Source organism: Psittacula echo (genome assembly GCF_963264785.1).
Source record: "Psittacula echo genome assembly, chromosome: 8".
Taxonomy (NCBI): domain Eukaryota; kingdom Metazoa; phylum Chordata; class Aves; order Psittaciformes; family Psittacidae; genus Psittacula; species Psittacula echo.
This window is the reverse complement of record NC_137744.1, coordinates 8,689,975-8,713,274: the sequence shown is the minus strand read 5'-3', so window position 1 is coordinate 8,713,274 and position 23,300 is coordinate 8,689,975. Positions and strand designations below refer to the sequence as shown.

General features: G+C 40.9%; 1 protein-coding gene across 1 annotated transcript; it reads left to right on the top strand.

Moving 5' to 3' along the window:
- Positions 1–8,705: 8,705 nt before the first annotated feature.
- LOC308224455 (homeobox protein CDX-4-like) lies at positions 8,706–22,296 on the top strand (the record flags this gene model as incomplete). Its single annotated transcript, XM_080624392.1, has 3 exons — positions 8,706–9,138; positions 18,740–18,885; positions 22,045–22,296. 3 exons carry the CDS (start codon positions 8,706–8,708, stop codon positions 22,294–22,296), a joined length of 831 nt encoding a protein of 276 aa, XP_080480518.1.
- Between the last annotated feature and the right edge of the window lie 1,004 nt (positions 22,297–23,300).

Below are 23,300 nucleotides of genomic sequence, written 5' to 3'. Positions count from 1 at the left end.
TAAGAGATATATTCTAATTGCACTTAAAAGTTCTTGCTGTGCTGTTGACTTCTTGCCAGATGAATACTCTGCCTCATTTCCCAATCTTTAGAAAGCATTATTTTAGTACCTACACCTAGTATTATGAGGCTAACGTAGTTAATGGTTGTGAGATGATCCTGTGTTCCACTAGTGGTGGCTCTATAAATAATTAGATATTCAGGAAAAGCATATGCAGGGCATTAAGCTCAGCAAACATGCAAACACACACTGTTAGCCATGACTATTCTCAACATGTCCTTACTCCATATAGTTATGCCAAGTGATGTATAAACACTTGACAGAAGTATCTGTGCAATAATCATCTGCCCCCAAACTATCTCACGCTCAGCTTAGCAGCCACACAAGTTACAGTGTAACAGATTAGACTTGAGCAAAAATACTTACCTGGCTGCTAGAAATATAAAGATAGAAAACAGCTGCAAATACTTTGATCTTCATGAATATTAGGCTCTATAAATTGTACAAAATATTATTATACAGCTGTAATAGTAGAAACAAGGACTATTATGCAAAGCAAATACAAGGATGGATTTATTCACATATACTGTCTTTCAAATAATCAGAACTCAGATAGTTTAGAGAACACTTCAGTAAACCACACACTGCACAGTTCTGGAAAACCACCTTGACAATGTGAACCTTGAAGCACAAGGACTGAGAATCTTGAAAGATTATGGTTCCTCTGACTCACATCACAATTACCACATCTTTATCCAAACCCTTCTCAGCTCTTTGTTCTGAATAGTATCTTGCAGCAGTGACTTGCACATGCCATTGGTCCTTGTATAGAAACCAGAGCCACTCCCACCTGGCACTTTCTGAAGAAAGGCAGAGGAGCACTGAAGCATTCTCCCTTTTAGAAATCATTTGCCACCGTATCTGCTTGTAACTCAGGTACAGATATGAGTAGCAGCCTCCCTGCTACAGATTCTCTACCACATTAGGGCTACAATCAGGTCACTCTGTGGGCAATGCCAGGCATGGCAGCTTCCCAAATCAACACATTCAGTGCCCACACATTTCTGGTTTTAAACCCATCACTACACCCACCACACGAGAGACTTCAGAGCTTCCTTCAGGATGGAAGTTTTGCCTTTAACACCAAACTCGAGCGTTTCCAGCTCCTGAGTTTATACTGGGATTTGCAGAAACACACTCAGCAAACCAGTGCAAGTGAACCAAAAGTATTTGATTTATTTTTAAATCAGCTCATCTGGTTCATAATGAATTTTTAACGCTGCCAATTGCAAGCCTACTACTTAGAGTAGCTTTGCTCAAAAGGGCACCGTCAACATAAATAGCTTACAGGCTCTTTTTGAGTTTACTGAATAATTTTGAGCCCTATAAACCACTCAGCCATACTTTGGGTATTTTTTAATACCCAAAAACACTCACATGTCTCAGCTGCTGAGCATGTACTTGTGTCCTTAAAAAGAGCCATTGGAAAAACACAACTGGAGGTCAGTTCTCTCAGTGACTTGAGCTCCTCTGTTCATAACTCATGGTGAAGAACAGCATTTTGGAATTGTACCCCTGAACAGTTCAAGATTCATTGCACTGCCATAAGTTAAATAGCGTGCCAACAGCAGAACTGAACTTGGTGATCTGAGCTGAAAACTGAATCTAGGTTTCCTCAGCTGATGGTTGGATTTTTATCACTTCTGCTCTCACATTTAGGATAATAAACAGGAGCAACAGCAGTGAGTAGTGCATTTACTGGTAGTAAACTGACATGTAGCGACCATAGCCCATATCAGTCAACATGACTCCATCATGGACATGTATGTCTAAAACCCTACCCATTCCCCACTCGCTTTCCATTTGGTCAGTGAACATCATGCAACTTTACTGAGGATCTTCTCCTTCTCAAGTCTTGCCTATATTCCACCCTGAAAAGGTTACAACTCACCTCCAAACAAACAGGAAGAACTCCTGTATTCCCATGTTTACTAGCAGTGGGGAAATACAACAGTATTTCAATTTGGTTGTATCTGGCAAATCAAAATAAAACTTGTTCTTTTAAACAACACTATCACATTTAATTTCCATGGCAAGACAAGGTTAGTCAGGTTGTTGGTGAAGGGTATGGGACAGCGGAGGAGGCTGAATGCAGGGATTTGGAGAGGGAATAATTATCTGAGCTAATTACAGCGAGTTGGGGGTAGGGATTTAATCAATGTTAGCATTAAAGGAGCTGCGAAAGTTGCTGCAGGCAGCACTACGTTAAGCCTTCTTTAGCTTGGTCAATTATTGACTACAAATCTGAATCGCAGTTAATAGGAGTCTTTAGTCAGCAACGGAGGCTTTGTCTGTGCTGTGTATCGAAAGTGCCACCTAGTGGGAAGTACCACTTGAACGAGAGGCTATTTCTGTGAGCATTCAGAAGTGACTCTACAGCTGTATGAAATGGAGCTGTGGAGCAGTCACCTATACTGAGACACTCTGGCGTTTCCAGGGGTATTTTCTATACTACAGGAGGATAAAAACTCAAAAGAAAAAATTTCACTAGTCGAGATTTACAGCCTTATTTAGTTTTGCTATATATTAAAAAATAACTCACTTCTATTCTAAATTCAGAAGACCTGCAGACATGTGCATTTCCAGCAGCAGAAGAGTGTTAAACATAGACATATAGAGGCACACAAATCCAGAGTACTGGAACACCAGATCACATTCTATGTAGCTCAGCTGGACACCCAGTTCATACTCATCACACAGTGGGGGGAGGTTTGCAGGGACTGAGACCTTCTGTTATGCATCAGGTCTGCTGCTACATCAGGTGTGACCTGACCTAAGTAGGCTTCTTGGCTATGGGTCAAGTTTTCCCTTCTATTCCTGTGGGCAGCCAAGCTTACTGAGCTTTGGTAGTGAATTACCAGGTTCTGCTGCAGGAGTTCCACCTCTTTCAATCGCACTGCACCAATGGCATGACTCACACAGCCCAAGGAGATCCAGCACAGTGCAAGCTGTTAACAATTCAAAGCACAGAGCATCCTGAAAACAACTGGTAGGAAAAGAGATGCTCTTCTTCAGAACTACGAGAACTATGTTCTTCTGAAGCAGCCATTTACTTTAGCCATCCTAAAGGCTAAACATAAATATATCAGCATATCTTGGCTAACTCATTTCACAAATGATGAAAGAAAGAATTCATGTTTTGCACTCCTCATGCAGGATCTCTTTTGTGGTATCAAATTCTATCATATCACATGAGGTTATGAGTGTTACTTCTATTTTACAGATGAATATGGAACACACGTTATCTGTCTAGCCTGAGGTAAGTGAACAAAACAGTGGCACTGAGAATCATCTCTGTCAAGTGTTCATTCTTCATTTTATTATCTATTCAGAGAAGTCAGTTGTGCCCTTACACGACAGAGAGCTAAGCAGTGCTATCCTGCAGTTAAGCACAGACCTACTAACAAAGAAACACAGCTACTCCTTAAAGAATACAAGACTAAAATACCACAGCTTTACTCCTCCTTCCTCACTGCCATCACCATACCAGCAGTGTGACTGGATTGCATGAGGGGCAGTGGATCAGTGACAGACCAGCCCCATGCACTCAGTCACCTATCCCTACATGGCAGCTCAATAATGTGACTGTTATCGCAGCACATTTTAGAACTTAGAGCACTCTGTTAAACAGAGAATTCCTTGTAAAGTTCACTTTAAGGCATCTGGCATATTCCGTAACAGCATTACTTTAGGTTTCAAAAAAGAAATGTTAATTAAAGAGCAAAGATCCCTGCAACATAACCAAAACGCTAAGCCAGGACCCTTCACCGGCATGGGTATACATACAAGATGCGATTCACGTCACTTCAGGTGCTCCTGTTCCGTACGAAAACTGCCCTAAAGCTTTGAAATCTGAATGAGGTCATTCATAGACACTGAAAGATGTGTTTGGAGCATCTCCTTGCCATTCAGCCTGCTGACCACTAGCTGTCCCCATTGCTTCACAGGAGTAAAGGACCAGAGTTGGAACAGGAACAAACACGCCTCCAAAAACGAGTGCTACTATCCTTAGGGGACAAAAAGCAATGAAAGCTCAGAAAAATTAGAAGGAGCTACTACAGTTCCGTAAGGCTGTAGGTAAGGAAACGGATGTGTAGGAGAAGGTCTATATCCCGAGACAGATCAACATGGAATTTGCTTAGGATGCAATCTCAGCAAATCTATGGCTCTATGCCATGGTAGACGAAAGCCTTAGAGACTCATGGAGCAGAACAGGAATAATCAAAGTGGACTGGAGCATTCCAATGTTCCTGCCTAGTCCCTGACCACAGCTGCACAGATAATGCCACCTTAGGAGATGTTTTCCCAACCAGTACATGGTGGGTGCTACTTCCTAACCTCTGAATATAGAAACTATTCAAATTTAGAACTAGACACATGTATCCCAGAGAGGCCATAGGGGGAAGGTGCTTTATGCTTATTTCAAATCCATGAAGTTCTTTCCTCTCTTGAGAATTCAGGACAGTTTCTCATTTCCATTCACCTTTTGGCATCCCAGTATGAGCCCAGAACACAGAACTGTCACTGTATTTGTTAGATCTACAAGATCTTGGATTTGGTCTCTTCACAAACCAACCTGGAGAAATCTCATTTCATATTGATAATGCATGGGATTTATCATCACATAATAGAAGCTATTGAGAAGGCAGAATAATATTTTACAAGGCCATTAATTCCACCTTAACTGCTTTTGTAGCCTTAATGCTGCTACTCACAAAAGAATGATGGAAGACATATGAAAATATATGCTTGAGAAGAATGTTTGAATTTGGATGCTATTTATTGCTTTTTGTTCAGCCTTTGTTAAATCAGACCCATTATCTGCTCTGTAATATTTGCTCATAAAAATCAAAGACAAAGCAATGTCATTTCTAACGTGCCAGGCCTGAAGCACATCGCTCCAGCCAGTGAAGCTGCTAATACATCATCCAATGGCTGTTGTCACTCAATTCAGCTATTCAGATCATCACCTATCCTTTTCATTCCTACATTACAGCAAGCAAAGATGAGAAGGGTAGGAAAGCCTGACATTACTATATCCTTCAAAACATAGTTACAAGAAAACATAATCAGGAAAGAGAGACAGGCTCCTGCTTTGTTACTCCAGGCTTCTGCTCAGGTGGAAACTCTCCTGCTCAGCCACCATCACTCCTGCATGTAAAAGCATAATGCACTAAACCAAAATGTTCAGAACCACAAAAGGCAATTCAGAGTTCTCAGTGCAGGATCATTGGTAAAATAATACAAGAAGTAAAATGAGTTTTTAAATTTCACCAAGTTGGAGGAGTTTAGAATTCAAAAGATATCGACAATTTCCTTTAAAATGGGCTAAAATCCTGAACCAAAACTCCTCTCAGTTTTAGTTCCAAATTCTGAACTTTGCTGTATGTGGTATCAAGGTAGATAGAAGTCTTGGGCATCCAATGTGCCATCAGCTACCTGCTGAAAGCCTGCATGAAGGAACTGAGGTTTCCACCTGTGAATGTGCCGTATTAGTGCACTAACTTTAAGATCTATGCGCCAAAAGTAGCGGCACCAAATACTGCACACCTATAGCACTGCATACAAACACTTTACAGATGTAACAAATGACTAAAGAAGCTTCTGAACTGTTTTCTCAGAAGCTTTGACTGAAGAATGGCACATTTATAAACGGTTGGGTATACTTATAGACTGATCTTTCCAAGATGACACCTCTTACTAATACATATTCCTGCTATAAAGTACAAAAAGCAACTCAAATCCAAATCCCTTTACACTTTGTGTTAGAGAACCTATGAAAAGATTTAGTTTAAATGAATTCTATCAGCATGTGATTGTTCACATACCCCAGCAGTTAGAAAACGTCTAAGTCCAAAGACTGTGGTTCAAGAATGATATAAATTAAAACCCCTTGGACTAACTGAAAGCAAATTACTTGCTGAAATCAACTCATGGTATTTGAGAATCCCATGAAAGCAGTTTTCTGCTTTGAGGTCACAGCATGTGGCTAAAGGAGTCAAGTATTGTCAGTTTAACAAACATATATTGTAAAGGTCTTTCTTTCAGCAGTATGAAACAAGGAAAATTGTCTTCTTCCATGCCAATACGTACACATATTGAGTGAAAGCATCAAAAGGTCATAATTACTATTTTTTTCTAATACTCCTGAATTAACTAGTTTACTACTTTCAGTAGCTTCAGGAACCAAATTATACCACTGTGACAAACTGATCAGTGTTTCCTATGTAACAATGCTGCAGTAACATAGAGAATGAACACATGGCTATGGCCTGGTCTACCCAACATTCCTGAACGCTGGAGAAATGTGGATCAGGATCCAGGCTACGCCACCAGACCCAGCCTGTCTGCAGTGTTTGTGCTGGGGTGGATTACGCAGCAGGAAAAGTTTAGTTCAATGCAGGTAATTAGACTATTTTCCAGGCAGCTGGAGGGCTACAACTACTGTCACTGTAAAGTAGCGAACACTGCTGCTTCTTCTGGCTGATTTATTGGTACACCTGCATTCAGGGGAGGTATAGAAATGCTTAAAAGGACAAGTTCCCAACAGTTTTGAAGAGAAAAAAAGGAAACAGAAATCAAGTTACAACAAAAAAATGTAAAGAATCTAACTATTTCAACAGTCTGAAGTTGAGATCCAGCAAGCAACCACATTGCTCTAAATGACTGAGAAAGCCAGTGAAACACTCCAGTTTAAAAGCAAAGAAAGTATCTATGGATTGCGGCATTTAAATCCCATTTCTTTGGTTAGCTACAGACACAGGCTGCATAGAGACAGCTAATTTAGAATTAGACCAATATGATTCATTTTCTGATCTAGAAGAATGAAGCTGAATTAAGCTGTTCAGATACATGATGTGCTGATTAATGACTCCCCCAGATTGGAAGGGTCTGTTCCAGTAGCTATGCTAGTCACTGTGAATTGCCAGCTGTCACAGATGTGTAAACTGCAACTGAATAAGCTCACATATGCAAGAAGGAACAGTTTCTGCCAACTTCCCCCACCTAGTGCTTTCTAAAATACCTTTCAACAATGCTGCTTGCAAAACATCATCCCCAAAAGCTCACAAAAAGAAGTAAAAGAGCACAAATTTTACCCAGTAGGAAAAACTTAAAACACTCAAAGGAGGCAGCCCATGCTGCCCCACTTAGCCTTGAAATGAACAGGCAGAAAAGGGGTTTCCACAACCACAGTCACAACCCACCTTGTGAGCACAACCAAAGCATTCTCTCACAAAAGGTGTTGTCAGGTGTGGGAAGTGATTTTTTCCTCCTGAGAACCAGGAGGAACTTGTAAGTTTAAATGGTGCTAAAGTGCAAAAGACTCTGAAAGACAAAATATGCCTCTGAACAAAGAAAAACCTCATTATACTTTCACCTCTTTAAGACAAAAAACCCTTGTAACAAGTTGGTTCATTAATAAAGGTGCAATTAAGTATCACGTCATTAAAGGAACAGGAATGAAAACAGGAAAATCTCATTAAGAGACAATGTTGAGGGATCTACCCCTTGAAAAAAAAACAGGTCAACACTTTCTCTTCTGGCTCCTGCTTACAAATAATCTCACAGCAATTTGTTCCTTACAAAAATGGGGTTGCCCCCGAAAGGGAGGAAATTGCTTGTTTTGAGCTAAAAAGCTAGGACACGTTCCCGTATTTCTAGGAAAAGGTGCTACTTATTGTGAACAGGCACAGCAATGAGAACAGAACAACCTTTAGGGAAAACTACCACTCATTTCAATATCACAAACAAGACACAAGACACAGAGAAAGTGACAAATTCTGCATTCTCCCAGTAACAGATTCTCTTTCTGTTAACATTGGAAGGTCGAGCAGAGACACTTCAATCACTGTAGCAAGCAGCCAGCTCATGAATAGGCTTGCTAACATCAACAAGACTATTCCTATGAACAAATGCTCAAAATTACTATGAGACTTCTTGTATATCCTTTGTAATGTTAAAATCAGCAGGATTACTGCGGTTTCCGAGTGCTCTCCCAAACGGACTAGGAGCTGAAGAAGAGTGCTCATGCTCATGTGAGAAACTGTGTGAGAGCTGCAGTTAAAGACTGAACTGGTCCTTAGTTTTCCGGTTTAAAATAATACAGCACCTTGTAAAAAAAGAACTACCAGCCCAGCAGATACCAGGCTTTAACTCACTATAACCTAAGGCCTGAAGTTACATTCTGACATGTGTTCCTCAGGAAAAAAATACTACTTCTTCTGTCTGAATAGTTACTGGTTAACTACACACACAACTCTGCTTGAAGACCATGAGATTTCAAACTACATTCAAAAGTATAGAACCAGGATGGTGATACATAAAGGATCTGTGAGAAAGGAAGCACCAGACCTAGCAGCAAGGTGGGGTTGCCTGCATGGTCAGCCCTTCATTTGAATGCAAATGTAATTTTGGGGCAGGCAGTTATCTGTGACATCAGGCAGGACCTTAGTAAACTGTTACCACCAGCACCTGGTAAAACCATTGTTAATCATGTGTAGTAAAGGGACATCAGGGCTAGCATGAGTCATTTATAGAGCCAGTCAGGGCTAGAAAAGAGAGAAAGAAAGAGGAGGGAAGAGAGATCAAACACACACTGTGAGGAGCAGGATGTCCCAGCAAGACAAAGCCAGGCTGTGAGCATCATGTATGTGAGTTATCTTTTGGATAAAGAAACCAGCATGTATCCAGGATCTGCAAGGTGCAGCAGCAACAACCTGCCAGTGCAAAACTTTGTGTCTACTCCATCCTATCCAGATTACATGGGATATCATCATGTGCCAGCTCTGGACACCCACGGCCAGTCTGCGGGAACCTGGGGATCCCACTATGGCCCGCAGAGGGAGGACTGGAACGCTTACGGCCCAGGACCTTCCAGCACGGTTGCTGCTGCTCAGATCAACAGCTCGTCTCCTGGACAGGTCTCCTACACTTCTGCTGATTACAGCTCCCTCCATCCCGCTGGATCTGGGGGGTTACCTCCTGTAGATACAATTAATACACAGCAAATCTCTCCCAACAGCCAAAGGCACAGCTCTTATGAATGGATGAGGAAAACAGTGCAATCCACTTCCACAGGTAGGAGGGCACTGAAGTTTTACGCTGAGAAGAGATTTTGCTGCTTTTGCATTGTTTGGGTGTTTTGCCAGGTTCCCTGTTTGGAGGGAAGTGTCCAGTGTAACTAAGATAGATCCTAATTGTTCTGAAGGATTCTTTTGCTAGCAGTTAAATGTTGGTTCAGCTATTGGATGCTGGGTTTGATCTGCTGACTGCTTCTTATATTTCTTGCTTGACCTTTAATGTTGAGGCAAACGCAAAGTCCTTTTGACAGAGAAGTATTTTCACTTCAGAGATGTTAAAAATAATTCTGATATCAAATAACTGCTTTAAACAGGGATCCTATCGCTCGGAATGTAGCAGCATGTCTGCAGAAAGAAATCATGATGAAAGTATTGTATTTTACACCACCTATACTTTGCTTATTTTCCTCAAGTTTTAGAAATATATATGAAAAGTTCAAGTAAAATATATATAGTAGGGGGCTGGAAGTAAGGCTCATATTCGAAACAACTTCTCTAAACCTCAGAACACTGAAATGAGATCTGCAACGTTAAACAATGAGTCAATGCTCTAAACCCAGGGGTGGTAAGGAAAACTTTGCTTCACTCAGTAGTAGTGAAGAACTCTCAGGACATGCAAGAATAGAGATCCCTGGTAACACAATCAGTTAATACAGCCACAGCTCAGTCTCCAATGTGTAATTCTTCAATTGCATTTAAGCAGTAAGTCATGAAGCAAGAGGAAAAGGTTACCTTTGACTGTCATGAGGAACAATAGAAAAAAGAGAAACACAGAGTATCCCTAAAACAAAAACTTTAACTTGTATGAATAGGAAAAAAAAGAAAGAAACAAGACAGGGGAGAAAGAAAAGAGGGAAAACTGCCTGAAAAGAACAGAGGCCCAATCCACTATGTAACAGTATTTGATCCTCCAAGGTGCTGAGCAGTTTTGCCACACACTGAGATCAGTAGAAATTAAGGCTGCTCAATGCCTCCCCTAAAGAGATGCTCACAGTATTCCAGTGTTCCATCTCAGTTTTCTCTCAGTGTTCCTTTCCTTTCAGCCCTTTCTCTCACCCCAGCTCTGTTCCACACATGCCTGTAAATAATAGTTTTCAAAGCAAGCACTGAATCAATCTCTGACGGAAAAGCAATTGCTTAGAACAGACTTTAGAAAAGTGAAAGCAACTGTATAGAAAAATTGTCTGTATTAAAACAATGCATTTCAGTTCTACTGACAGACTGAGTTATCCTCAATCCTGCTGCACACAACTTCAGTTCAGAGCATCCATAGAAGTGAGTAGGACAATTAGAATAGGTTGTTACTCTGAGTGAATAGAATTTTGGGGTGGCTGAAGCAGTAGGTATTTTAAAACCAGATTTGTTCTTCACGGAAAACTCTCTGAGCAAAGACAAAAGAGGTTGGTCTTATAAAAACAGCTTACTTTTGAGCAGCCCTTACAAGAGCAATGGAATTGTTCATAAACTGTGATTTACAGATGGCAGAACACTTGCTCAAAACCCCACAACCTCTCATCTCTTCTTTCCCCACCTGCCTTTTGCTCCTGTGGATTTAAACTGCAGTCTTTCAGAGAAAGGACTTATTTGACCTGTGCTGTCCCTTTTCTAGCAGGGTGGACACACTGTGAGATAGATTTATATATATAAATATGTATATTTATATATTTTATATATATATATCGAAAATAGACAATACCACATTCTAACTGCCTGCTGTCTGCTCAAGAAACATGCTTAGGGCTTCCTAACCGTCCAAATTTCAAGCCTGCACAGGGCAGAGCACTCACAGGAAGTGTTGGGACTCTATTCTGGAATGGGCCAACAAGACATTGAGCATCTTAATTTCAGGAAAAGCTGAAGAAATCAGCATGTCATAGTAGCATACACTCCCAAATGCCCAAAGGCCAGCATAAGGCCCTCTGAAGTTAGTGGGAGCCTATCATTCATTTAATGGCTACCGGGTCATGCTTTAGGGAAAATCCCAGATAAGGAATTCTTCTGCTGCTTCTTCCCCTCTTCTTTTGATTTGCTAGGGCAGTAATGCTCAGTGCCAGTAGATCTGCTTCATTGGAGTCCGTTCCTTTTACTGGATCATGACCAAACTCCTCAGCATTTTCTTAGATGGAATCATTGCTTTCTGCTCCCTAAGGCTGTATGCACACACTGAGCACTACCCTTTTGTCTCCTTGCAAACCTTTAGGAATATCAGTAAAGGTCTCGTATAGGCAAGAGTGAAGGAATCACACCTATTATTATTAGCTTCTGTTATTCCCTGTAAATAGATTTGAGCTACTATTCTTAAAGATGGAAGAACTGAGGCTCAGACTTACCTGAAGTGATCAGAACAGAAATTAGACGCATTGATTTTATTATTTGTTCATTACTTGTTGCAAAATACTATCAATAATGATATTATCTCATTATGGAAACAATAATTATTAAGGCAAGTGATCTCTACAAGGTATCTTGGAAGTGTGCTAGAGATGTTCCTGTACTCTCACTCCTTTAAGATCCGTAGGGATTCTTTCCAAAGGTTTACTTACATTGAGTAGTCTGACTTGTAGCAGCTACAGAAATAAGACCCAGAACCAGCGATGTTTCCATCTTCAGAGATTTCATGATTTATCTTCTCCTATCCGTGCTTTGTGGCCTCACGACCTGACAGATGATAAACAAAACACTTGATTGAAATTGCTGCCACTGCCTCAGGCCCTCCAGGTCTTTCAATACTCTGTTACCTACACCTAATCTGGAACAAAAGAAGAAATGGTTTCAAGTCTTACTCTGTAACTTTAAATAGAATATTTAATGTAAAACCATGTCTTCAATTGGTATTCAGTGAAGGTTTTGAGGTTATGCTACTTGAAACTGGAAGATCTCAGTATTTAATGTCAGACTATCATCCTGGTTTAGTGTTACAGGAATACATTTCCCACAGAAAAGATCTACTGAGGCTTTCATCCATCACTCCCTCTGGTTGAAGAATGTCTGAGTGTTTCTCCCTGTAACTTTGGAACTGGAGAGACTGGAACTTGGTCCTAAACACAGTGAAGGTAGGATCCAGTGCTTAGTCACTGCATTCTTGAGGGTGTTCAGGATACAGGAGAAAGCAAATGTGTTTTGACTCCAAACCCATGAAGGAGGAAACACTGACTACTTACTGTTTTCAACCAAGAACACAGATGGGAAAAGACCCTTCTCTAACCCTTACACTGCTCCTGTTCCCTCTCCTAAAGCCCCAGTTTGACAGAGCAAGCAAAGCCAAGACAACTAGTCATTGTAACAGAACAGAACAAAGCCACAGCAACTGCACATTTGAGGTGGCAATTCCACACACACAAGGCATAATTACAGTGAAATTCTTTGATGGAGAGTAGAATAAAATCACCTTAGAACAAGTTACAAATCTCTTCCTGTTGATTTCAATGCATTTATGGAGGTCTGCAATCACTCACACAGAAGCAAACTTTACTTTTTGCCTTTGAGAGAAAACAACATACATCTGTGGTAAACCGGTGCCCAAAACAATAAGCTGGAGCAGTTAAGTACCAGGCAGTTCCAGCAGCAATGAGAAGCTGCTCACAAAGCTGAAAGTACATCTTAAGAACTGCACTTCCATGACCATAAAACAGGGAGGGAACAAGTTTTGAAACAGAGGTGAAGTGATTATGAGCAGAGGCTTTTCCCATAGGTGACAGCTCTCCTATCTTTGTCATTCCACAAAAATAGCTCTGAAAGCACAAGACAGTTTTTCTGATGATGGTAAGTGCTACAGCATCAGCAACAAATGTGCTGCAAACATATAGCATCTAGTCTTTGAAGGAAGAAGTTATATTCCCTCAAACCTAAGGAGGAGAAACAAGTCTCTTAAGAGGCCGCTCCTGCAAAATGCTGAATGCCTGAAGAATATACAACACTTCGAAAAACATTCACAGTTATTCACTTGCTTTTTAGTCTATACAGTCCTTGGCAATGGGATTTCCCCCATCTTGCCACTTGGAAATCCACCTGCATCTTCTGCCAAACAAAATCCATACAGGGAGGTCTGCCCAATCCTTGTTTAAAGGTGATAAAAATGACTCTGCTTTAGAGTCAGTTATTTCTGCATGATGAAGATTAATACAAAAATTTACACTAGCAAAGTGAAAGGCAGAATGTGGCCAATGAGCTTTAGTACAGAGTAGTAGAACACATTCAAAATTGTAAGCATTAGTATTTTGAATAGAAGTCAACAGAAGAGAAGGGAAAATTCTTCAAGTCTGTGGGAAGGTCTCAATTCTATGATCCTATTCTATTCTATATTCTATCCTATCCTGTTCTTTTAAGCATGGGTTCTCTGGCCATGTGTAACAGGAACAAACGTAGAAAATACAAACAGAATTTCACCATGTTTCACACACCTTTATGCACCTAACTTTGTAATAACATCAGTCCTACTCATGGCACCAGGACTCTTGGCAGGAATACTGTCACTCATGTTACACAGGTTGGACCAAGTTCACACAAGGGCAGCCTGGTGTGGTTTGGTTGAGGTTTTATCTGATGTAACTTTACAGAACATCACCAGCAGCACAATGTCCATCTTCAAGACTTATTTAAAATTACTGTTGCTTCACAACTTCACATAAGCTAATGAAATTACACTAGGGAGAATTTGCCCTTTTCTCTTCCTACACTTCCAAAGTGCTTAAACATCTAGAGAGATGCCCAAATCAAAATTCTGGGGCCTGATCTCTGACAGTCTGTATCCTTATAAGCTCAAAAACTTAACACTAATCTCTTCACAAACATCAAGATGCAGATGTGAACTAAGCATGTCTTCAGGCCAGGCAGCTGATTCATGTCTTGAGCTGACTTAAGCGAGCTTCCAGTCCTCAAGTACAGACATTAACTTCCTCTGAAACATTAAACCACAGAATCCAGATTACAATCCTTTGTAAATAATCCAACATCATCTGATATTATTCTACACCAGGACATCTTCTGTCTAAAGTAGGTAGAGCTTCTGGATTTTATGAGGTAGATGAAGAATATTCCTGAAAAGCTAAGAATGGAGGCATTAGAAAGAGGCCAGGGCCAGTTCTGATGCTAATTTATTCTGCTTTGTAAACTAGTTGTGAGGTCCGATGGTGGAGTTGGTTTTTTCTCCCTTTCCTGGCTACATTGTCTGAGTTTTTGAGGCCTATCTGTCATATTGAGGCAACAGACCCTTTTAACACTTCGCTTTGCTTTGATATGCAGTCTTGTCTCTTCCTTCTCCTTCTTTTCTTCAGGAGTTATATTGCCGGAAAGGGTGATGATTTTCACAGCAAATAAAGAGGCCTTCTCCCAGCTTTATTGTCTTCAGAAGAAATGCTCTGTGAATTTTATGACCAATGGGAAAGCCATTCCCTTCCCCCAGCTCAAAACTTGGCCAGTCACAAAAATTGCCAGAGTGCGTGTGATAGAACAGGATTGTTAAACTATAGCTCACGACAAGTTTCCTAAGTCTGAAATGTCTCATCTCTTGTTCCTCCAGAGGCAACAGTCAATAGTCTTCAATAGTCACTGTTTGTAAAATAAGAGCTCTGACAGAACTCACTGTTCTTAAGCAGCTCATCAAGCCCAGGAAATCCACTCCCCCAACACAAAGGCAAAGGTGCTGCTTCAAAGCTCTTTTGTTTCATTTTTCTTCCACCCAACTACTACTAACCTCTCCAGCCACTTGCAATTCCATAGTATCTGCTCCTGATAGAACACATTTCCAATAAAACTGACACTATATTGCTGATTAAAATAAGAACATCACTAACAAAAGACTAATCCAGATTATAGGAAGTGATACATTGGTAGTTTCACTCACCCAAGCGAGTAGGATTTGACTAAAGAATTAGATTAAAATATTAACTTTTATCATTGCATCATTAAATTCTGCCATTACCTCCTAAAGAAATCTGAGAAGTGAAGAACATCCTTCAGCTGCCTCTGATGAACCCATTAGTCCTACCTTAAATTTTGTTCAGGTAATACTTCTCGAAATAAAATGCATCACTGTAAACAAGACCAGTAGAAGATTTGGCTCAGAAGGCAGCAGAGTGCATCTACTCCATCCTACAGATGGAATTTAGAGGCTAAAGGCCTAAACTGTTTAGAGATAGCTTTTGTTGCTGCTGTTTGTTAACTTTGGCAAATAAAAGTGTACTTTGCCTTTGAAAGGAAATGCCATATGCGGCCTAATTCCAACCCAGCATCCAACAAAGGCATTAGGAAGACTCTCACTGCCATCAGTGAGTGTTTGGGTGAAGGCCTAACAGTTTAAAACAGGTCTCTGCCAGAATAAAAGCATCCTCTGGAAGACCCTGTCAGGTCTCAGCTCCCACTGGCTGTTGTCTCCCTACACAAAAGAAAACAAACTATTAGAGACAAGATTTATGTGACAAAGCAGAGAATTTTCTCAGATCCTCACTGACTTTCAGGAAGGAAATGTTCTCCTTTTGCCTTTCTACTTTCTGAATTGTTCTCTTAACTTACTTTAAAGAAAGTAGATGTGACAGCTCCCAGTCTTCTTTCAAAAAGAAATCAGATACTATAATTTTTACTAAAAATAAACTGAAAGTTACTCACACACAAACAAAGGATTTGATGAGACAAAGCTCCATTTTCTACATATATTTAATTCCTTCTTCAGTTTAAAAACCAAAAAGCCCAACCCTCTGCTGTTCAGATAACAGGGGTTAAAGCATTTCAAACCAGAAACAGGAAGGCTTAGCCTGAAATTTACTGTCTTGTTTTGGCAATAGAAGAACATTCTATATTTGTCTATGGCTTCTGAATGAGAATAGAGTTCAAGATAAGATCACCTTGTTGCTCTTTTGTGTACTCCAGTTTAACACCACAAAGGAGACTAAGGAAACATTTTAATCCATAAAATGATCCCAAACTCTCATTTAAAGAGGGGGGAAAAAAAGCACAACTAAACCACCAGCTAGAGATCAAAAATACCAAGTGAGGCATTAAAGCACCACGGGTGGACCATATGTTAAACAAACAATTTACACTTCGAATTAATGAAAACAAATGTCCCGGTATTTATGTGGACTGAACTGAGTAACTTCTCTTCTTCACAGACTCTCAAATTCTTCCCATAATGTTGTAAAATTAACAGCACTTTTCACTCGATTATCAGTGTAAACATAATGGGGCTCATTCTGCTTTCACTGCAGTTTTGCAATGACAGAAATGCCACTGAAATGAGAATGTCCTACACATTACCTACCTCAGCCAAGCAGCAGAACCTTCTCGGGAAAGGCACAGTGGTTTTGCTTGCATGGTCTGAGCAGGAAAACCCCAGTGCAAGGAACACACACAAACATGCACACCCCTATTTTCCCCACTGGATTCCCTCAAGCCCAGAGCATTGTAAAGGCCCTATTAACGCACAGTGCTTTCCCAGGGATGAATACCATGGAGCAGAGAAGCTGAAGGATCGAATTCTGATGTAGACCTTGTTCTACAACCCTGGGAAAATTCCTACAGGAAGTCCAATAGGATGAACCAGTTGTTATCCGCAACCAGAGGTATAGCAGTATTTGCTTACAGCATCATGCTGACCAGGACTTCCAGTGCTAAACAAGTCTGTATTTAGGATCTGCACAAACAGTTCAAAAGGATCAGAGCCTGAAGAAGCTTCTAATGCAAGTAACACTTTGGAGAGCTAAGAATTCTTCTAAGTAGCAAAGTACTGCCTGTCAAATGCTGTAAGATTAAAAAAGTGATGTGGCTCAAGCCACTACCAGCAAGTGGAAGGCAACGTTAGCTTTAAATATGTTCAGCTATTGAACAAAGAGACACCACATCTTCCTCCACAGATGGGGGGAAAAACGTTAGCCTGTAAAACCAAACCATGAATCAAAGGATAAAGTACTTTAAGATTCTGTTATAGTTCTGTACATTGAATTCTGGTCTTTTCTGATGTCAAACTTCAAAAGCAAGGGGAGTTTGGAGGAGGGGCTGGGGAGAAATCAGGCTTCTGCCAGCACTGATACATGAAATCTCCAGCTTTTCTCTCCTGGAGGGGAACGTGGTTGCTTTGGGGCACTGTGCTGTGGGCATCTACTCAGAGACTGAAATTTTACTAACTCAGTCCTGAAAATCCATTCCAGTTCTCTCTATTCAAAATTAACCACTCTTATGAGGAGCACAATTATTATATCTCAAAAAAACTAGTTCCTCAAACTTGTAAGCAAACATGAGCTGCTGTATTAAGTTAAGCTGCAGCAGAATGCTTAGGCAGCAAGCCACAATATGCTCCAATTTTTATGCATCGTTGGAGAGACCCTGAATCTAAGAGGGCTGTTCTACTGTAGCAACCACTAAGGACACAAACATTCACAACCTCCAGTACCACAGTGGGACATGCTGCAAAATATACCAAATGAAAATGCATTCCCTGTCCCAGTTTATAGTCTGATCACATACATCTGCAGAGATGTCCATGCAAATACAGACAGACAGAAGCACAAAAAGTGGCAAAACCGTGGTTACCTGAGATGGTAACACTGGTCTTACTTAACACAGCAATGATACAATCTTTCAGCAATGTAGGAAGCCCTTAGGCTGGGCTCTGGGGCCTTGGCTTTAAGCAGGTGGTGAGGTGAGCTCTGGTGTACTGATTGCCTAATAGGAACATTAACAACCCAGGAAAGGGGGGTGAGAGGAAGCACCCGTTGCCTTTCCCATCTCAATCCTCTTTCAGGGCTCCCAATACATTCTGTTCTCAGAAATTATCTTGTATGGAACCCATAAAATTTCAGCTCCTTGCATCTGTGTTCACTGGCTCATGTCATTTGCCATTACCTTTAATGGCCTGGGTACTGCTGAGCCATGTCCCAAGTCACTCAGCTGTACACACAGCTGAAAGGATGCAACAGAATGCTTGCAAAAGAACAGATGCTGTAGCTCTATCATTGTTCAATGTCCTTTGTAAGGCATTTATTGCTTTCTTTTTCTCTTTTCTATTAACTGTCATCTGGAAATCTATGTTACTATCCCTTTTGCTATTATCAAGTTGTGGATAGACCATGCCAGGCTTGAAGGAAAAACACAACCTCCAAATTGCAGTAACAATCACAGTATCATATTAATTTTTCTGGCAACAAGAAGGGAGGAGTTCTGGAAGCTCTCAGTATTTCCTATACAGTAAAATGTCCTTCACAGTTTCCCTTTCAAGCAGGTAGTGGTGTATCAGCTGTAGGGACAGAGAAACCTGAGCAGCTCAACACCAGGCATGAAGCTTGCACCAGAGCTGGGAACAGAACCCAGGTTTCCTGGCTCCTTGTTCTTAGCCAGAACACCTTCCCTCTTCCCAGACGATAAGAAGACTGATAAAGAATATATGAGAAGCAGTTTATCATCTATTTACTAAGGGGCAAACCCTAACTCTGATGGTATGAACCTCCTGTGTTGTAAATTGCAACTGAATAGAGTTACCCTGGGTAAGTGCTTAGAGAATCAGGCCTAAAATACCCACAAACGTATTTTTCAATGTAAAGCCAGATATTTTGCGTTACTAAAGTTAAAAACATTCTAGCTTGAAGCAATGTGTTCTTCTTTCAAAACAGGTAAAACAAGAACAAGAGAGAAGTACCGAGTGGTTTACACAGATCATCAGAGATTAGAATTAGAGAAGGAATTTCATTACAACAGATACATTACAATCAGGAGGAAGTCTGAACTTGCTGCAAACCTAAGACTTTCCGAGAGACAGGTAGAGTATGGATCACCCATTCAGGATTTCCTTTGCATTTATGATTGCTGAGGAGGAGATAACCAACCTGCTGGTTAAGAACACCAAAATGTGCCTGGCAGCCTTGGTTACACTCAGTAACCTTCTAGCTCTCACCAGGGAGCTGTGCAACAACACAGAGCATCAGTCCTGTTCCGAGAAACAGGAGTTTTAAAGTATCAGCAGAATCCTGCCCCAATTTCACTCTGGTTTTCTGGGGTAGCTGCAGCAGGGAGAAGGTTTCACTGGAATTTCTAAAGCAGAAATCCTGGTCCTGCTGAAGCCAATGGGAATTCTGTAACTGATCCTGACAAAGTCAGTCTTAGCAGAGAATGGCAGTGAGCTCAGGTATGTTCAGGACACTTGAAGGTATTCATTTCATTGGCTGCCTTTTACTTTTTGTTAAAGATTTCCTACATACTTGCTACTCCTTTCTCCTGCCCTTATTTCCTCCCATCCCTTCCAAATTCCATTTCTATTCCCACAATGTAAACCAAAACACAATCATTTCTCATCAAGGGATACATATAATTTGTTCTGAAACCACTCAGTGCCATGTTTTGAGCATACATTCAGCCCCATTTTAATGGGGAGTTCCCTGATGCAACACATTGAAACAAGCAGCAAAACAGATCATTAAAAGCTTTACTGAAGGATCCCCCTGAACAGATTTCAGGACGCAATGTGCTCATTTGGTGCCTTTGCTATCTGCAAAGCATCACAGCACTGGTTTCCCAGTCAGTTATTATTCACTATCATTCACTGAAAATGATGCCTGATGCCGCATTGAGCTATGGGCTTTACTGAGAAGGATAGTACAAAATCCACCCACAGTTGTAGTACTGTTCATCCAATTTGAACTCATCTGACACAGCACACACTGAAAGAGCTCACAGAAACACAGAAGCAAATACACATTTTGCAAGTATTTCTCAATCTACTGTTGAATAGGACTATTTCATTATTGAAAATTAAATTTATTGCATTCAAGTACATATATTGGGAAACATGGCAACAGTGTCTGCAATATTTGCTCTTCATCATCATCAGTTTGTCATGAATGAAATTAATCCCAGTCTCTGAAATCACTATTGAAAATATAAGATTAATACCTGATCTATAGTCCCGCTACTACCATTTCATACAAACTGAACAACTCCACTGTATGAATAAGGCTGAACTCACACTGTCCTGTCCCAAGTTCCACTGCACTCACCCTAAAAGCTGAAATGATTTTCTGGATAAGCTTTTTTCCAGCTTATGCCAGGAACAAACTCGCATCCAAGACACTGGAATGGGTATCTCAAGACAAAAGGACAACTGAACAAGGAAGGAAAGATGTAGTATCTAATGAAGTAAAAGAAAAGGCAAACCCAAGCATTGCTAATATAACAGGGACACAGAAATAAAGGAGATGAGGACTAGAAAGAAGAAAGTTGGACTTGAGGGGAAGAGTTACTCACATAACTGAACACTGAATGGAAGGAGGGCAACAGGAAAAGAACAAGTTGGGCAGATACATCTGACCATGTTAGCTTTTAGTCTAGCATTACAGAGCTGTATTCTTTGATAACTGCCATACAACTCCGAAGTGCCTACTACAGCTCTCTCTGGATCACTGCTGCGGATCTTCACCCCTGGTTTAATAGTAAACCAGAACTAAAAGCTAGATTCAAAGGCAGATGAGAACACTAAAGCACACACGGCAAATGCATGGGTGAAACCAGGTTACCTCAGCACAAACAGAATGCAGGAGAGCTGACAGTATTTGAGACTGCTTTAATAGAACAAAATTTAGTACTGAAATGAGATTCCAGAAACTAAGAGCACAAAATTAACTCCTGAATGTCTCAGATGATAGCCTGGGACTTAAAGAGACCTAGTTCAAATTTCCACAAGCTTTGTGCGTATCCAAATTCCTCAGCTCTAAAATGGGAATAATAATACCTTGAGGATAAGTGCACCGAGACTGTCCCAGAAACTCCTTAAGATGTTCTGTGGGACTTCACCAGTGGTTTTCTTTAAAGCACAATTTCGTAGCCACAGATGTTAACACCTCTTACTGTTTTACCTCCCCTCTGAGCATCAATCTGTTCCCCTTTCTAGCTTCTAGCAAAGGCTACAAATCAGTATTTCTCAGCAAACCACTGAGATTTCTCTTTGTATTATAGAAAATGGTGACAGAAGTGTTTCCTTCGCCAACCAAACACCAACAAGAAAACACAACATAGCTAATGAAGTAGCTTGACTTACTACACTGACTAGACACAATATAGACCCACTTTCAAGGATAAATAGCTGGCGTGGACTGCTATTCACATCCAAAGCCATTTCAGTTGCCACAGAACATTCACCCTCTCACATCTCAACAAATTCTGCTGTATTTTCAACTGACCATTACTCATCAACCTCATCTCACATTCTCATTTGTCCTGTCCTAATCAAACCCCACACACTCTTCAACAGTTGCTTCATCTCTCCCAAAGACAACTGCAATAGAGCAATGACTGCAGCATAAAGCACTACACAGTGTGGGAAGCACAAGCACATTCTGGCTCCATCTAGAAACACAATAAAGGCACTTGGCTATTAAGGCACCACTTGGACAGTATTTTGAAGTAACATTATGTACCAAGAACAGTGCACTGATGAAATTCTGCTCAGAAGCGTATTTCCATTGGCTTACATATTGGAGCTAAGCAATTAATGTACAGCATCCAAACAGCAAAGCTCTTGTGCCTCAGTTTATAGGCCAGAAACAGGTTCTGACTTGCGCATGTAGCTTTTGATATAAAGATACTCTCATATTCTTTTGGCCATCACTGTGACACATGAAATTGTTCTGTTATATTGTGTAACAAAAAAAAAGTAAAAACACAAATCCAAAGCTTATTCCATAAACAAATACTATCTTAAAAATAAAATTAACACTGAAAACTTTTTATAAAGATATTAATAAATATTTTATTACCAGATAGGACAGACTGTGCATATGAAAACAAGTAAGCAGCCCTGGTATCCCAGTTTGCCACTGCCTTTCTCACTGGTGCTCTTAAAAATGATTTTATGACCCCTATATATCTAAATGGCCACACCGCATTCTATTAGCAACTGAAAAGAATTTCCTTTTCTCCTTTGCAGGTGAAAATCTGGTTCCAGAATCGCAGAGCCAAAGAAAGAAAATTAATGAAGAAGAAAATGACTCATTTTGATGGCAGCAGCCTTGGCTCTATGCAGAGTGACTCTGGCTCAGTGAGCCCAATGCCAGGTCCTGACCAACAGACTCATTCAGAAATGCCCAGTTCATTATTCCCACCTCCTCCTCCTCCTCCACTTTCCATGAATGGTTTGCAGCACAACGGAAACCTGCAGCAGGTAGTGGCCTCTCAGTAAGGCTGCTGGAAGAGCTACTATAGAATGAACACTATAAACTACCAGTATATGGAGCACTACAGTATGAGAGAGGACAGCTGTAGCTGTTTTGCAGGAGTCCCCAGCATGACATGGATTTGTGCACATAAGCTTCCAGGACAGTAAGCCAAGAGCTCCTTGCCAGGTCTGCAGGCTAGCTCAAGTTCCCAAGGACAATGGAACTGCTGTGTGCCAGGAGCTCTCTGCTGCAGGGTACCTCTGCGAGGGAATGCCATGCCCAGCCTGGGCCCCAGGGCACAGGGAGGGAGGAGAGCCAGAACCAGCTACAGCCACTTGCTACAGGACACTGCAGACAAAAAAGCACAGAACGGGCCCCAGGCAATCCAGCCTTGCTGAGGGCAGCTGTAAGGGGTGTGTAAGGGGATGCTCTGTCTGTCCCTCACCCCAGGCAGAGAGTGTATTCCTTCCCCTTTGATCTCCACATAGGTTCCATGTACTCGCTTCCATGGACTTTACACGTGGATCTTGATAAAACGAAAACCTGGCATATACGTTCTGACCCACTTGATGGAAAGCCGGGGTTGTGGTGGTTGCACTCACTACATGTTAAGGGCAAAGGTCAGGGATGAGCTTTTTGGAATTTTCTGGGTTTGACAGGTATGATTTCCAATGCTCCATACACTGGTATACACATGCACTCCTCAATCTTACCACAAATGTTTCAAAAGCATTCTGGAATTCTGACTTTTGGCCCCAAGTTTGGTTTTGGTGGAAGAAAGATTGTATCAGACTCATTTTGTATCCTACAGGAAAGGACAAAAGGGGGCGGAATCCTGTTAAAAAGTGAAGGTATTGTAAAAAGTAACTGCGTTTCATGGGGCAGCACAGCCCATAGATAAAGATACAATAACTACGTTCAACTGGTTTTACATTCAGTCCAGTTTTCAGAGCTATTGTGGCACTAAAAATGTCTGCGAAGCCATATTAATGGAAGACCAAGCAAAAAAATACTTCAAATATAAGTT